Source organism: Typopeltis vanoorti, chromosome 16 (assembly GCF_054136105.1).
Source record: "Typopeltis vanoorti isolate ZY-2024b chromosome 16, IOZ_Tvanoo_1.0, whole genome shotgun sequence".
Lineage (NCBI taxonomy): Eukaryota > Metazoa > Arthropoda > Arachnida > Uropygi > Thelyphonidae > Typopeltis > Typopeltis vanoorti.
This window is the reverse complement of record NC_143564.1, coordinates 61,589,781-61,608,689: the sequence shown is the minus strand read 5'-3', so window position 1 is coordinate 61,608,689 and position 18,909 is coordinate 61,589,781. Positions and strand designations below refer to the sequence as shown.

At 35.4% G+C, this 18,909-nt stretch overlaps 1 protein-coding gene across 1 annotated transcript in view; it reads right to left on the bottom strand.

The window, feature by feature from the left end:
* Nucleotides 1–433: 433 nt before the first annotated feature.
* The window catches only part of LOC150098065 (putative defense protein 3), a 30,559-nt gene continuing 12,083 nt past the window's right edge, over nt 434–18,909 (bottom strand). Inside the window, exons 2-3 of the mRNA XM_090406671.1 lie at nt 5,050–5,257; nt 434–524 (exon numbers count right to left, since the gene is read on the bottom strand). Of these exons, the coding sequence (XP_090262797.1) occupies nt 434–524; nt 5,050–5,257 (299 nt within the window). The remainder of the gene's footprint in view (nt 525–5,049; nt 5,258–18,909) is intronic.

Genomic DNA, 18,909 nt, shown 5'->3' with positions numbered 1-18,909 from the left:
GTTTCTTTCTTCTAAAACTACTACGCATCATCATTGTCGTTCACCTTCGAATTTACTGAAATATTTTTTTTGTGTCTCTTCTTGAGAATAAAAACAGAACAACCTTCACAGAAATGTCATTTAAGTCATCAGAATCTCTCCATAATAACAATTACAGTGTTGAATCCAGTATTCATATGTATCTTCTTTCTTCCAACTCTAATCTATTCAGAGCAGGTTAAAATCAGTAAGTCTGTATTGTCATTAAAGATATTCAGATGTCGAAAAATGTAGATTGCTATAAAGAGACAAATATAAAAGAATCAAATCAGCTTTGTGTGATGATTCAGCCTTAGATGAATTCCCCACTTGTGCATAGCGAAGAGGCAGAATATTTTGCAAACAAAACTAAACTAATTTAGTCTTCGGCTTAAAACTTTTCCATATTGTAACTTTATGCTAAATAATCTTGTGGAAAATCTGTAGAAGGGACGGATGCGATCACTCCACTGTAGTATCTTGAAAAAGAACTAAGGATGGTGGCCCTGCAACGAAGAAAGACGCTTAGATTTTAATGTATACAATCATAATCTTTTCATATTAGGCAAAGTAGAAATAACATCTTATTATGTATTCAAGTCATCATAAGCATTTTATACTAATTACCTTAAGACTTCGTGTCATAATTAGCGCCATACTACAACAGATGCTTTTCCAATGGGAAAAAATGCTAATTGATCGCCAGTTCCAAATTTTTATACTGTTTGAAATTACAGCAGAAACAACTAACGCTAAGCAAAGGCGAATTACCCCTGGGGAGAGGGGGCTATCGAGAATTTCCCGATGGATGTATGTGCTAATAGGCCTTAATATCTGCCACAGTATTTTTAAAGATCGTTCAAGAGTCATTTTTATTCAGAAAATACCCTTTAATAAATGTTTCTCAAATTTCAGCGTCGAATACAGCGAAAAAAACATATGACAATGTAAGGAACGATACTTGGGTAGGGGACTCACAGACAATGAGCCCCACAATCATGCAACTGCATATCGGCCGTTCAGCCATTCTGCATTTATTTGTTTACTTCGTAACTAGATGTATTTGTAGCTGCTAAATAATAGTAATAACAATTATATAGTGTTATTATATAATAGAATCATAAAAATGTCAAAAAAAGGAAAGTGCAAGGTGATCGTGAGAAGATTAGAAAATTAAGTTACAAGACGAATTGCAAGTGGATAAGAAATTAGTAGGTATGTTTTACAAACCACTACACAATCAGGTGACACTTCAACTGTGAATGTGATCGACCATTCCCTTCTCAAACGTCGCTGAATGAAAATTTTGATGCAGACATCGTTGGTTCCTTGCAGCTGGGACAAATGCAGTCATTTGGTTCTAGAAAACAATCTACACCACAGATTTCTGTGTCAACGTCGTCAGTATTAACGATAAGTAGGAATTTCGATACTCCAGACGACACTCCGATGCTCCATACCACAATTGCCATGCCGAAACCAAAAAGCTATTAAATTCAGAATCTTTTACGAGTAACCCGCAAATATACTCTGGTTTTCAAAAGGGTTCAGAGATGATAGACGTAGATAGTTTCTGGTCACTAGAATATCGAGTATAAAGACAGAATTGCGGGAATTCGATTTACAGAGTCCAGTGGATGGGATGACATGATCGAGACATATAAGTTAGTAAGAAGTTATTATTATTATTACGGGCGACTCCAGGGAGTCTTTAGACTCATCGAGGGAGGCCCTAAACATCATGTCCACACAACTATCCGACATTCTCACAGTATCTATCATACCTTGCCTTGAACTCATTCACTGTCATAGCACCCACAACAGACTCTGGCAGTTTGTTCCACTCATTCACCACTCTAAAAGTAAAGAACCCAGCTCTAACACCCTTGCTAACCACACACTCTTGCCCAGCTTCCACAGGTATCCCCTAGTTCTCCCACCACCAGTAATCTCAAAAATGATCTCAAAAATATCCTCTGAATTAATCCTATAAAAACTCTTTAGTAATTTGAATGTCTCAATCATATCTCCTCTTTTCTTCCTATCAACTAATTTCTGCAACCCACAAATCTTCAACCTGTTCTCATATGGTTCATTCCATAGACCTGCTATCATCTTAGTCACTCGCCTCTGGATCCTCTCCACCTCCTCCCCATCAAGAAGGAACCTAGGTGACCAAATCTGGGCGCAGTAGTCGAGATGAGGTCTTATCAAGGCTCAGTACAGAGGTACAATAACTTGCTTGTCTCTGCTCGTCAAGGTATTTTTCAACAACCAAGTGAGTCGATGAGCTGATTTAACTACTTTTGCAATGTGTCCCCTAAACTTCATCTCCCTATCCATCAACACTCACCAGTCCCTGGCCTCATCAATCTCCTGGAGTACAGTTCCACCAGTGTGGTATACTGCTGCTAATCTTTTCACCTCAAAATGCATAACCTTACATTTTGGCACATTAAATTGGCATTCATTCTCCTTAGCCCAGAACTCCAATCTATCCAAGTCGTCCTGCAAGATTTTGACATCTTCTGCATTCACTATCGCCCTACCCAACTTTGCATCATCAGTTAACAAATGAACTGTTCCTCTTAGATCCTTCCCTATATCATTAATGAACAAATTAAACAGCAGTGGTCCAAGAACAGAACCCTGTGGCACACCACTAGTCACAGGCCGTCTTTTGGTCTCTACTCCTGAATAAACTACTCTTTGATATCTCTCCATCAACCACCCACCTATCCATCTCACCAACCCTATATCCATTCCCATATGTTGCAGTTTACGGATTAGAATTCCATGTGGTATCCTGTCAAACGCCTTAGCCAGGTCCAGCAGTATCACTGTAAACCCATTACCCTTATCCAGTTCAGCGGTCACCATGTTATAAAACTTGAGCAAGTTACTGAGGCATGATCTACCCTTCACAAAGCCATGCTGTCCCGTGTACAGTATCTCATTTTCATCAATCCATTCCTGTATTTTTCCGTTGACTACTTTCTCCAAAACCTTGACAATGACTCCTGATATGCTGATCAGTCGGTAATTTGCAACCGTAGTCTTGGATCCTCCTTTATGCAGTGGAACTATTTTCCCCTCTTTCCACACCTTCGGGACTAAACCAGACCCGAGACTCAGATTAAACAACATGGTCAAGGGCAATCACTGATAATTCTTTAGCCGCTTCACGCAAGACCCGTGCCGGTATACCATCCAATCCCACAGATGTATTCACATTAAGGTTCTGTAATAGACTACTCACTTCCACTTCATTCATCACTTATTACCAGTTGAAAGTTTTCTTCACGGCTAAACTACTTGTATAGAATCTAATGACTTTACATTAATTGCCTGAGTATCCCAGAAAGCAAAGCACATCCTTTCAGGTATTATAATGTTATGCATTATGGAAGAGCCACTACCCAGACCGGTTACGATTTGAACTAAGGTACTGTTAAGGTTTAGTGAGTGTAGGGTGTACCTCTCTCCAAAACCTCTGAGTGATCTACTAGATCACTCTAAATCTCAAGGTGTGACTCAAAAGGATCACTCCGAAACGTATCAAATTGTAATTGGTGTCTTTACTCAGTGACAGGCACCCCCCCCCCCAAGCACTGCCGCTCTATTCACCAGAACTAGACACAAAGAACTGGGAGCCAAACCTTTATTGAGGTACTGTTAAAGTGTGGAGGCAACTTTCCAAAAACTCTGAATGATCTACATGAACACTATAAATTCCACTGAGTGATCTTAAAGGATTACTACTAAACTCATTTCCAGGACATGAAACTCAGCTGTGGTTCAACTCAGACAGGCAGAAATCCCCACACTGAGCAGAACTGCTCTACTTCCCAGAAAGAAAGAAAGCTCAAAGACGGACATTATTAAATGTCATCCGTGGGAGCCAGACCCAGAGGAGATACCAAAGTTGAAGCAATTAATGCGAGTTACCTTATTGCTAAAATACTCTGGATTAGAGCTAGTTGTTGAAAGTTTTTTCACCTGGTTATAAAATAAATTAAAGATGCCAAGAGATTATATTCTTGTTTAATCCTTGAGATCTCAATAAGGGTCGAAACCGGTCTGGGTGTTGGACCTTCCCATAATGTATAGCAGGATGTGTTCTTTGCATTGTGTGATACTAAGGCAATTAATGTGAAGTCACTAGCTTCTATACACCAGTGGCCTAATCGTATGAAGTTTGCGCATGAAGTATCTTCATGCGCAAACTTTGTTTACACGTGGATAAAGGATAAACAAGTTCTTGTTTAATACATTAATTTAGACAGGGATCATCCCCGCAATCTATATAAGGAGGGTGGGAGTAGGAAGGGTGAGGAATAAGTTTTTTGTATGGAATGGTGGGTGATTGGAGTGCATTGACTTAGTGTGGTGAGTGCAGAGAATGAATGTATTTAAGGCATACGGTACTAGAACCTCTTACGATGAGTCTTTGAACTGCATGAAGGTCTGATGATGACAGCAGTAATAATAATTATAATTATCTTAATCAGACTACTAATGCATTAATGTTAATAGCTTTATGGATTATTATCTTATAATGTTTTTATAAGTGAAACTTATGACGTTGCTAAAGCTCTTATTTATTAAAGGTTGGTCGATTGGTAAAGCCTCTGCTATTAATGGTTCACGCAAAAAGTTAAGCAAGTTTGAGCGCGGTTAGTAGTTGGAAGGGTTTCAATCGTTCGATGTTGTTGGCACATTCTCCCTCGATAAGTCTTTGGACTCCCTGGAGGTGTCAAATAATAATATCATTGTAATTGAAAAAAAAAAAAAGATTTTATTTAATGAAAGATTGAAAAACGTCTCTCTCTCAATCTGAATGATAATAATAATAATGTGAACAAATATTGGCTAAAAAGATTTCCCACACAACATGAGTCTATATATAACTATATGAAAAGTACTTCCCGTCTTTTCAAGCTATAAACAGATATTTCGGTATAAAGAATAGGCCAATAAGTACCAGATAACATACCGACTATTATTATGCCTATTATACAAAATACTTACACAAAAATAACATTCCCTTGTGCATGATCACGTGGGGGTTGCCACAACAGTATTACTTTCCTTTTTAGAAGGCCGTCTGAATGGCTGACCGCAGCACATGGTAATGTATCAGTACCTTTTACTTTTATCCACTTCCCGATTCTCTCATTTGTGTAGGGGTCAATGGCAGCTACGAGGAAACCTTTAAATTTCCTGCCGGATATCTCCACTGTAATAAAAAACGAAGTCTATATTATAAAGAGTGTAATGATATACGAAACAGAAATTTAAAGGTATGAAAGTACTGGTATAGCACACTGAATATTTATACACTTTATGTACTTTTTAAAAAATAAAAATAAAATAAAATAAACAATTTATAGGCGCCTTGTGTTTATAAGAAGTGAAGCAGTCTAGATCACTTTACAAGTGTAAAATTAATGAACAGTTAGGTGAGAATAAGTAAAGGAAAAAACAGTATCTAGTTTCTTCGTTTATTTCGTTTGTTTATATTAGCGAAAGAAATTATTGACATTTCACCAACTGCTTTAGTTTTAAAGCATACATGTACTCAGTGGCGGCTCGTGGCTTGAAATCGTGGGGGTGCTGCAACTTTCGAAATATACATGCACACTGTAAGTTCAGTGCATACGTGTTTGGATAAAATATCAAAATTATGGTAAAAATTAAAAAAAAAAAAATTAAACATGAAAAAATATTATTTATTATCGATAAAATTATACAGTTTAGTATAATTCAAAATTACTTAAAAATAAAATCCATTCCTTTAATTGTAATTAAAGGAATGGATTTAATTTTTTGGACATTATAATTAAATCTTTAATTGTAATGTCCAAATATTTAAAGAGACGGAGTAAACACGATAAGCACTACGAACACTCCATTACTGGCGCAAACTGCAAATAAACAACAATGGAACTGCGCGACGGACAGTGCCGCATTACGCTAATAGCTCGCATCTCACTATGACATGCAGCTTGCGCGCGTAGCAATATGACACTGTGGAAAACACAGTGCTGCTAGCGTCCTTCGCCCTCCCAAGTGCTACAAGATGGATTTTTATTATTTTTTATACAAAATAAGAAAATTGTATAGGATTGTTGATGATAAAATTAAATATTACAAGCAAATATAAATAAATTAATAAATATATTTATATATCGAGAAAAATTGGAGTTGCTGCAGTTCTGCAGTGCCTATGCACGAGCCTCCCCTGCATGTATGCGACCACAGATACGAGACCCATCGACACTTCTGCGCATGTCAAAAGAAGGAGAATCCATTCCAATATTAGGGAAATCAATGCGTTTCGTGGGATGAGTGTTTTTTTATTATTATACGTCGGGAAATTAGCTTGTCTTTTATGAAAATTTACATTTTTATGAAAATGTATAACAATTGGAAATTTTATGTATAAAGCACGTGATTTCGCGTGTTGGTAACGCATTCGCACATCGCCTTATTAAATTTCTCTCCTTCAACATGAATTGACTCTTCTTGGCTCATTGCCAGCCGAGGGTCTCGCATCTGTGGTCCGATAGTAGCATGTTTTATTTTCAATAAGTACAGATGTTCACAATACATTTCTACTCTATGTGGTTTGTTAAAAAAATGTTGGGAATGAAGCTTCCAACTTGATTGTGACATGAGCATAAACTGCTCCTTATGATCGACAAACTTAAAACATAATAAAAGATAATAGATACTCTTTCACCTACAGCAAAACTGCCTTTCAAAATGCATTGCCTATATGAAAGCATCTAGTACAAAGACCAAAGCAGTGTTGATTTAGATCAGTATTTCCCAACGTTTTTTGGATCATGCCCCCACCTCAACGCCTCAAAGATTTTGATGTTCCCCCTCGCCGACAATGGTGAGTATTTTGAGTATATCAAATGCATTTGAGTATATCAAATGCGTGGGGCATATGCCCCCCACGTTAGGAAACACTAATCTAGATATAAGACACGCGTTTTTTCGAGCAAACAATTGTTTCTGTTTTATTATTGGTTGGTCTCCAAATGCATCCATCAGATGACTGTCTTGTTCCCTCAATATCTGACATTCTGTTACATACTAACAGAATTCCAGTTCTTCCTAATAAAGAATTAGAGAAGCTACAAGTAGATACAAGTAACACAGCAATAAAGGAAATTTCGAAAAAAAAAAAAAAAAAACACTTCCATTTCTTATTGGTTAGAAACCATCCTGCGTAGTCCACCACTCTTAAGAGTAATCTCATGTAAGTCCGGTACCAAATGAAAGGAGAAAGGTTACATACAGGGGAACGCCAAGGGTATTTGTCGCCTGGGTGCAAACTTTTTCGGCCGCCCCTAATACTGCATTGTATAATCCAAATTAGATATTAGTTACATAAAATGTCGCCCTATTAATGTTGTCGCCCTGGTGCGGTGCACCCCTTGCATCCTCGGGTTGGCGCAGCCCTGGTTACATATGTCTTCGTTTGCAGTTCGTTATTTCGTCGAGTCTCTATGATTTATTTCAATGAAACATATTTGAAATGATCCGTCATAATAGCCAGCTTCTGTACCCCTTGAACAATCTTTCCAACACGGTTAATAAACTAATTCCTATGGAAAGTGGCAAGGCATGTATACTTATTTATTTAAAATACTTTTTATTTATTGATCCAAAAGGCTAGCGATGAGTCTTTTTTGACTATCATGGAGGTCTGATGATAATTATATTTTTAATATTTATTTTATTTTTTTCACCTCCATGAATTTTGACATTATGTTTTATGCGTGAACCCGTTTTCATATCATGTCCTCACAATGCAAGAGGTTATGTGTCTTCGCAGATAAATGTAGTACGCCTCGTAATAAAATATTCCTCCGAATATTAACATATTATATTATTAGAAAGAAAATATAATAAAACTTCCTATTCAACAGAATGTCATCGCAAAATACGATATGGCTATATTAAAAAAAATAAATAAACAAATAAATAAATAAAAAACCTGAACTTGACACCTGTTTACTCCATAACATATATCGCTGTAGTTGTTGTTGTTATTATTATTATTATTATTATTATTATTATTATTATTATTATTATTATTATTTTATTTTATTTTTTGCACCATACTGCATAATAGGCACCAGACAAATATGGTCATTTGTACTGTATTGCAATTATTCCTGATTCATACGTAACAGTAAAAATGATTTACTAATTACATACATTGCTTCAATAATATTTGAATTCTGTGCGCTACGAGAAAAAAAAAAAAAAAGTCACTTCTATGCTTATTCTAAAAAAAATGCCAATGCATAGAATATAAAAGAAATCATGCATTATGCAATACTTGATTTTCACAAATTATCTTTACGCTTTGAAGCATAATATACACACATAAGTGCAGCCATCTAGTGGTCATTCAAATTTAAATTTACATTAAAAATGCTCTGACCATTTTGTGACGTGCATCATCCTAAAATTATCCCCTAAACTGTAATAATGCCAAGAAAATGTGCATTCGTTGAATAAAAGTTATCCTAAAAATTGGGCGCTAAGGAATATTCTAATATATATATATATATATATATATATATATATGGCCAGTGGCGCACCCTGGGGGGGCCTTGTCCCCCCAAAAAAACGGGAAAAAAACACTAGAAAAATTCCGTTTTTAATTTATGTTGTGTCGTGTCTTCTATTTCTGTACTACTTATAAATTAGCGAACATTGCAGATGCTCAGTAGTCATAGGTCGTATGCGATGCGTAGTGTGTGTTCTCAAATTGTCTACTCAATTCGCCCCCCCCCCCCCCCAAGATTAAATCCTGAGTGCGCTGTGTGAAATTTACAAAAAAAGTTGGCCAGAGTAACTTTACAAATCGATATGTTTTTAATTTTGTTTTCGTCTTGTTTAGAAAACGAGAGGTAGGGCTTTTCATATAAAATAAAAATTCAGAATAACTGAATTATACAGGAAATATCACTATTTCAAGATTTTTTTCTTTTTTCTCCCACCCATCCGCCTGGTGATTTGTAACGTAATTTGACAAACACTGGTTAGTAGACCAAGTCAGAGTGTACACGACTTCCTGATACATAATAAAGCAATTATGCGAATGATGTAGAACTTCCCTAACATCCTTCATAAACTGACCAATTCTGCTCTAGTTGCTAAATGACATAATACTTATCATAATGACGTCGGGGCAAACGAGGGCAGACAAACTAGCAGTGTAGCACACTTCAGTGAAAGAAGGGGGGAGTAGAGGGAATCGCATCACGAGGTACTCCTAGAGAAAAGAGGTGGTGACCTAGATTTAATGAAGAGGCGTCTGTTGGGGAATTCCCTGCGAACGCAATTTGAATTTTGCTACCCTACGAAAGAGTGATTTTAAACTGAAGGAACTACTGATAAGTTTTATTATGGGATTAAATCAGAAAATGATACGCTCCAACGAAAATCTCGCAATTCCTACTAATAAAATATTTTGGTTTTATATGTCGCTGATTATATCTATATTTGGGAAATTTCAGACAAACGAATTGAATTAAATATCATATTCAATTCCATCTTAAAGATGGTCCGGATTCTGAGCCAATATGTTATTTGAAGGCTCGCTTGCTCCCTATAGAGAATAAAATTGACATTAATTAATTATAAAAAATATTTTCAAATTGTGCAATGGAAGCGTTTCTGTAACGCAGTTGTAAAAACACGTCACTGATTGGAAAAATCTAGATCCCAATTCTGAGCTTTTTAGCTGAAAGTGAGCTAGTCGGTGTTGAGGCATTCTCTTAGCTGTATACCTTGCTGAAGAGATCTTTATTTTTAGCCAGCTAGAACTCTCAATCATAATCCTTGAACTATTGCATCTGAAGGCACATGAAAGCGTTAGTATAATACACACCAAAAAAGTGAATGACAACGAGAGACGTATTGAAGAATTTTGGACATTACAGACTACATTCGAAATCACAGAGAACGAAGGCATTATTCTGAATACCTGCTACATTACAAGTAAAAGCAAAATCAATTAAAAGTCATTAATTTTACAACTTAATAGTAAGTTTTAAGAGAGAAAGAGAGAGAGAGAGAGAGAGAGAGAGTTTTAAGAGAGAGAGAGTACTGGTCGAAACTCACTTAGCCCTAACTTTTGGAAATGAGTAGACATCCTGCTCAATCTTTATTCCTCACCGATAGCTGAGTTCTTGGCTGCCCGATGATTTTCAAGACTTCGTGAGAAAGTCGTGAAAGTTTTGCCCTGCAACTAAAAGTTGCAGAGCAAAAATAATACTTATAAATGAAATCAAAACATATGGGAAAACTATGATACAAATGTGAGAATAACAGGAGAGCAGTGTAAAAGTGATATTAATGGACTGCTAAATAGTAGCTCCTTGACTAGGACATGTAATCAGCACAAATTTTAATAGACTATCTCACACGCTTCTAAACAGAAAAGTTCAGGGAAATTGACTACCAGGAAGTGAGGATAAAGTGGATCCATAACATTAAAGAATCTGCTTAACTCTGAAATGGACGCAATAAGCCTGAAGAGGGTGAAAAAGAGATAATTTTGCTTGGTAAAAATAAATTCGCTAATGCCTTTTATTCTCATAAAATAAGGCAGAACTCTTTTAGCCCTCGCTAACATTTCAGAAATAAGTAGGAAGCCAATTTACTCTTCTAATTGTTGATGGTAGCTAGTGCCTGACCACCGACGATTTTAAGAGGTAGAGTGAGAACACGGAAGACAGAAAATGCCAGCACCCCGTATTCCTAAACCTTGACTGTATATTATTGTTCAGAACAGAGTGAGATCAACGATCAATTTTTCTGGGTTGCGAAATTAAAAACTTGGTTTTTAATTTCGCAATTAATTAAAATGAAGAGAATAACTGAGTTAAGGACTCAAGTAATGCTAGTAATTTTTCGAGTTAAGTATAATTATAATTAAGTCTGTCATCTGTAGGCAAGGAATAAAAATAAATTTAAGAAAAAGGAGACGAATTCTGATAATAGTGAGGGTGCAGGAGCTCGCTATTCATAACATTATTATTTGATTCTATGACCTAATTATGGATAATAACATTTTTAAGACTTTCCGGATTTGTCTTAATTAATTCATGTAGGCGTTGAATACTGGTATTTTGCAATGACTTGTTCCTACCCTTCATTCTATCTCTCGCTGTCTCTCTTAATTATGCGATTATTTCATTATATTAGCACTTGTCTTAGATGTCATCGTGCGCTTATTTTTTTCTATTGCACTTTAATTCTCAGTAGAGAACAACTGTTCTCGAGGCTGTAGGTTATATACGAAGCATATAATCTACACCAGGATTTTCCCTATAATTTCTTCTCGCTCACTCTCTATAGTTTATAGTTATGTCATTAAAGGTAAAACAATAGAGATGCAGTGTAACATTCTTTTAATGTAACTAAGCGTTGGAATTGCCAGTTGACAGAGGAAAGGTAGCATACTCTCTCTCTCTCTCTCTCTCTCTCTCTCTCTCTCTCAACATTAATCTTCCATCGACATTTCTTGGAGGTTGATGTCCGACAACTAATAAATAAGGCATCGTGGAATATTCCTGACCCCCCCCCTCCTTTGTTTCTGACATTTGAAAGGATCAGTAACGAATTAATTTAGGAAGAAAGGCTCCAAAACAACCGCCATGCCTGCGGTAATTATAAGATTTGGGGGATAAAATCTAGATTTTTTTTCCACCTGGAAATTTTCTTCTATAATGCGAGAATCTTAACAAAGGCTTTTCTCAGGTGACGGTGAGTTACCAATATCATAGGTAGATTTAAGATGGAAGGGTTTTTCATCCCGCAAATCTGGCAATCCGGTTAGAAAGTCAGTTTAAGATTATCATACACTGGCCTCGTAGTCTTCTTTGATTTGGACACTATGAATCCAATCCATGGTATACCGTAGACTGGATTCATTCATGGCTACAAAAATCACTCATGCATCATATATGTTCCATAATTCTGAGATTCAATACACAAACCATTAGAAGTTTACAAATATATCTATACTTTCTGGGGAAAAAAAATTAAAAATGAAGTTAGTGATTCTAAATAATTTAATAACATATGCTTACAAACGCTTCTTAAATACAAGAAGATATACATATGAATGCTTCTCACTCTATTCCGAAATCGATTTTCGTACTGTTATTGTCTGTTGTCAAATTTTTGTTGTAATTGTTTGGAGTCTGGGCTAATGACAATGAATGTCAGTTTAATGTAGCAAAGTGTAAGGTTATGCATTTTGGGGTGAAAAAAATTAGCAGCAGCATATCACATTGGTGGAACTGTACTCCAGGAAGTTTACGAAGCCAGAGAGTTGGGTGCGTTGGTGGATAGGGAGTTGAAGTTTATGGGACACATAGCAGAAGTGGCTAAATCAGCTCATCAGATCACTTGGTTACTGAAGAATACTTTGACGAGCAGAGATAAGCAAGTGATCGTTCCTCTTTATCGAGCCTTGATAAGACCCCATCTTGACTACTGTGCCCAGATCTGGGCTCTTGGATTTCTTCTTGGTGGGGAGGAGGTAGAGAGGATCCAGAGGCGAGTGACCAGATGATAGCTGGTCTATGGAATGAACCTTACAGGTTGAAGATCTGTGGGTTACAGAAATTGGTTGATAGGCAGAAAAGAGGATATGATTGAGACATTCAAATTACTGAAGAGTTTTTACAAGATTAATTCAGAGGAAATTTTTCATAACAGGTCTGGTGATGGGAGAACTAGGGGCCATCCATGGAAACTAAGCAAGAGTGTAGTTAGCAAGGGTGTCGGAACTACGTTTTTTACTTGGAGAGTGGTGAATGAGTGGAATAAGCTGCTAGAGTTTGTTGTGAGTGCCATGACTGTAAATTAATTCAAAGCAAAGTATGATAGATGCTGCGCGAATGCAGAATAGTTGTTCTTGATATGATGTTTAGGGCCTCCCTCGATGAGTCTAAGGACTCCTTGGAGTTGTCCGTAATATTTTTTTTTAGTATATAATTTTTTTATTTCTCAGATAAATTACATACATTATATGAAGACAATTATGCATAACAAATACTTTCTAGTACATAAAGTTTTTTTTGAAATAATAATAATAACTGTTTACAACATATATTATTATAATATTCATAATGATGATTATTACAAATGTTTCTTTGCAATTTTATACTCTATATATACAATATCAATGGATATAATCACTCTATATTGCATACGTTTGTTACAGTTATTACATACATTTGATTACATATGATACATTACTTACATTTGTTTACATATGATACTTACATTACATACATTTGTTTACATATAATACTTAACAATACATACTTTGGTTTAGATGTGATATGTACATTACATGCATTTGTTTACATATGATACATCTTGGATGAGAACTAATTTCTCTGCTTTCATCCTCGAAGCTTATCTGAGGATGACACCAGTTGGTTATTATATATTGGTTTTTTAATAATAATAATAATAATAATAATAATAATAATAATAATAATAATAATAATAATAATAATAATAATAATAATAATGGAATAAAATAAAATAAATTTGCAATAAATAACTCACCAGTTATAAATTTCATACGATTGTGATTTTCCAGATGAGTACTTTAGTGGTTGGGAAAATGAAGTTCGAACAGTTTAATTTCGGACGAGGTGACAGATGACCATAAAGTATGCTTCCTAGTAAATCACTCACTTTAAATAATAATAATAAATAATAGTAAGGTGGAAAACAATAATATATATGAGTGGTTCAAGAGTCAATTTTCTTGTCTGAAATGGTGTGAGCTATACGATTGATTTTTCACACTATTTCTAACAACATATTGTGTTAGCATTATGGACCACCACAATGTGCCAGCACTGGTCTTCACTTTTACTGGATGCCATTTATAATTAGTGATAGTCTTGTGCCAGCTATATCTGATTGGCTACTGGTAGAGACTGAACTTTCCCCTCAGTCTCCAAAATCTATATAGCTCTCAAATGGCCTGCCAACTCCTTAAAAGGAGTTGGCAGGCCGTCATAATATCACATAATAAAAATTGTTATGCAGGAGAATAAAAGGCATTAGCGGATTTTTTTGCAGTTCGAGAGTTCAAGTAGAAATTAAATAAAGAACAAATAAACTCAGCTTTTCATGTCAGTTTTTTTTCTTTACTATTCGTTATAATTTATCGTTATAATAAATATTTGCATCCCTTTGATGCAATGCGAGATCCCAGATAATCTTGAGATCTTGAATATTATCTGAAATTCAAATACTCCAAAATCTTGAAAATGGAGCAGTCTCAAAGCCTTGCTGAAAAAACTACAGCAGACCCACATCCAGAATAATGTGTAGAAGCTAATTCTCTTTCAAAAATGAAAGAAAACACTTTTCATTAAGTGGAGTAGTTACTAAACAGCAGTTTTTTTTTTATCAACTAAAGCTCCATTTTGGCAAAGTCAACCAGTATACTTTTCAACCAACTTCTCATGTCGAAATATGATTAAATTTTAATTATCATAAGCAGTAATCTAAAACTTATTAAACAGAAAATGCGTATACACTTCTGATTTCCCCCCTATCTTCCTAGTGAGAATAGCTGGAGGTTCATTGAGAGGTACGCGAGTCCTTGTATCGACCTTTCTCCAGGCTGTACTTTATCATCGATTCTAAATCATGGTCCGCCACCCATTTTTTAATATTTTAAGGTGAATTAACCGAGCTCATACTGAAGCAGGACGGCTTCATCGTAATAAAACAACACACTGAGCAGAAGAACAACTAAATCAAACTATGATTTAATATTGGTTCTTCTCAAATGAATTGCATTTCCAACTAGTGGCAAAGACATCCGCATTGGTCTTCTTACAACTGTCCGTATTCAATATAGTGGAGGCCATGTATACAAGGAACTCGATAACATAAGTGGAAACTAAAATCTATGTAGTAATTTTGTTTTGCATTTCCAAAATTATATCCTGCACTGCACTTCCAAAATAAAGCTTTCTTTATATAATTATTAAGAATATGAGGTTCTCAATTTCTATGCCAACTCTTTGTCATATACTAAAAGTTGTTTAGCAGGAAGTTTTCAGTAACAAGACTTCCCTTATTTCACTTTCTGATAAGAGAAGAGACCTTTCATGACAAATGCTGAAATAATAAACTAAAACTGAAAGACAAATGAACAGGTAAACGTAATGATTTTTGATGGGAAATAAGGCGGTGTTGTGCGCTGCTGTCGCAAAAAAAAAAAAATAAAATAAAATAAAATAAAAATAAATAAATAATTAAAAAAAATAAATAAATAAAAAATAAATAACTCAAAGAATTCCCTAGCAGTTAAGCTTTTTCCGATTTGTAGAAGCCAAACTTCGCTGACGATGCCAAACGACTTCACAGTCTTATCTGCTGCTATATTTCGAAACTCTGTCGTGAAATTTTATATTTGGCAAGTATATGAAACGAAAATTAAGAAATAACGGTTCTGAATGAATCTGTACATTTATCATATCCTTAGCCTTGTTATTAAATTTTACATAGCATCCACTTGTTGCCTTCTAAATTATCGTCTTCATCAGAATTGCCCATTCGGTGTTTATTTCTAGCCAGCCTTTTTTTTTTTTTTAAACGTATTAGTTATGCTATATTTTAAGAATATATTTATAATTTATTTTATATTATATAATAATTTATTCTTTTCCAGCTTATCGAGTATTGAAGACTTTTCTCACAGTGGCTAGATGTCCATAGATTATTTCATAAAAGAGAATGAGGTAAAGATAAAAGGAAGGACTGTCCTACTTTATATCCCATTACAAGAGAAAAGCAACAACACTGGTACTTCGACTTCATGATGTTAACTTCATACTCCTCCCTTCGACCCCGGTATTCTATGAACAGGTTAATAGTTGCGTGTCAAAAAACATAGCGAACTTTTGGCGATAATTGGGTCAAAGCAATAAGCATAACCGGAATTCAGACATTTGCTAAATCATTAGTCCAGCGGACTTTACATTAGTGCTTTCAGCATTTCTTAACAGTTAGCAGCAACTACTGACAACACATCTGCGGTCAGAGATATATTACTTAAATGACATCCAGCTGCACCACCAAAAGTTGCCAGGTTATTTGGATCCACAATCTGAACTATATTACTATTGTTAATAATTACAAAGGAGTCATGTCGATCTTATAAAGGATCTGGCAAACTAGTTTTCAGGATTAACTAATATACAGTTTTTTTTTTTCATTTATTATAATTATTATTTAATGAATATCCCATACACAAGTGTGTAGCCCTGTGGAAGTGGAGTTTTGCATTTACAATATTAGGCTGTGCAAAGAGAAACTGTTCTGAGTTAAAATTTCCGTGGGTTGCTGTATCCATGTTTTGTTAATTACTGACGAAAACCACGTAAAACGTAAAGCACTTTAATAAAATAAATTACTAGTTTCGTACAGCAGTATTGTACTTAATACTTCTGTAAGAAAATGGGACAGAACACAAATAAAAAGAGCCGCGGTTCATTGTTGCAAAATATCGCATAGCTTGTCGTATTTGCCTAATTCATTAATACGAATATGTAGATCTTTTGTGAATGCTGTCTAGAGTTGATTTAAGATTAGACCGGTTTTTATTGCACTGTCGGACATCGTATCATCTCATTTGCCTCCTTAAATTGACGTGCATAATTGTTAAATTCTATATATGGCATTTTAGTGAGTTGCCAATTATCTTGATGTTTTTCGTTGGTGGTGTGAAAAACCAGTGCAGATTTATGTTCTAGTTTTATCTCCACGTCTCTGACAGGATTTCTCCTGTCTGTCCAACGTGACAAAAGCCACAATTACAAAAGATTTTGATTATTACTCCTGGTCTCTTTATAAGCGTTGTTTTGGTAATCTTACGACGTTTCGTAGCAGTTAAATTGCAACTTTTAAATTATATTATTGTAAGATTTTTGTTATTTTGTCTGTAACATTTCTGATGCAAAATAAGGGGGGGGAAATGCACCTTTGTAGTCTAGTTGATGTCTTGGAATATGAGATGCTGCATTCAAGACGCTATTGGTGGTTCTGATGTTGTAACCATTTTTTAAAAGAATGTCTGTAATATAAGTTATTTTTTATCATCATCATCATCACTGGATATCGTAATAGTTCTCTTTTTATGAATTTTGATTGTTTCGCTTCTGTGCCAGGTGGTGGGAACTAGCATATAGACAGCGGCCTGTATTGAACTTCTTTCTGTATATTTTAAAAGTAAGATTTCTATGATCTTCAACTGAGATGAGGATACACAAGAAACAATTGGATCTATCTTTTTCTACTTATGATGTGAATTGGATTTTGTGGTTTAAACTATTAAGGAAGTCAGGTTATGGATGGTTTCTTCTGAGTCTGGCCAAATGATGACGTCTACATATTTTAACTATAATCTTGGTGTGGTATATGGTATTATCTCTCAATATCTGTTTGCTCAAGCCTTTCCATGTATAAATTAGCTAAGTGTTCTGTAGTAGAAAGGGTTCTCTAGACAATGCTTGAAAAGTTGAACAGGATCAGGTGGAAAAATGTTTTTAAGGTTGATGTCTCTTTTCTTGGAACATTGATGAACAAGCTTTTACCGTCCAAAGTATCCAAGGTATCTGTGGAATATCCTGTGAGACTTCTGTTTTGTTTATGAAATCCTTGGAGTTTTTTATATATAATATTTTTCCTAGCTGAGGAGTTAGTAAAGTAGATATTTACAAAGATAATATGTTGAAGAGTGAACCTCGCGTCAGATATCGCATTTCAACGTTCCACACCTCTCTCTCTCTCTCTCTCTCTCTCTCTTTCTCATGTTGAATGAATTAAAAAGTGTTAATTGAGCAATCTCATTGTAAATACCTGTTTTATTAGTGTTCTGTCCCAATCTGAAGAGGACACAATAGTGTTGTACGAAACTAGTAATTTAATTTATTAAAGTGCTTTAATTTTTACGTGGTTATCGCGAGTAACTAACAACAACAAAAAAGACTTCTAAGTTCAATTTTAGTCGCCGATTAGAGGAACTTTTTCCATACTTTTCTTCGATCGATTCCTGAGATAGTCAATTTTTACAGCAAACAAATAGGAGTTTGGCTCCCAAATTCGGATTTTTAATTCCATAACGCAGAAAATAAACCGTAGAATCGTGTTATTTCAGACAAAATAAAATGGTGTTATGGTTAGAAATTACGAATGACGACAGTTGTCTGCCACGCTCTCCTCCCTGGATACAAATTACAATCATTGGTAACTTTTGGCTTGCCATCTGTGATTGGAAGGGTGGAACTTAGCTGCCCACCAGTCTTCAAAAGTTACTCAGTACTTAACGGCCTCTTCTACTTCCATCAGAAATGAAATGGGTTAGCGGATTCCATATACGAGGTTGATCAATGAATGGTAACTTAGTAACGTGGATGAGCAAGAAACTCTCGTATTTAGTTTTAGGTACTATGGATTGCATTAAAGCCTCTGTAGCTCGGTCAGTATAGACGAAGCCCTTTGATTGGAAAGACATGGGTTCTATTCCCGTCCAAGACGTGAGGAACCTTTATCTGGCTAACTCACCTTTAGTCGAAAGGTGAGTTAGCTGGTCTCATACAGATAAAGGAAATTTTTCACTCCAGAAACTCTGGTTTTTTTTCAGAAGGCAAACCGGCTCCGTGAACACACGCATTTACTGGTAGTCAGATTACAGATAATCCATGTAATCTGATTCAAGCAGTGAAAACTGAATGTCTGTATGAGAGTGAGTGAATTGTGGTGAGAGGATTGTGAATCAATAAAACTGCTCTTTTACTGCACTGAATC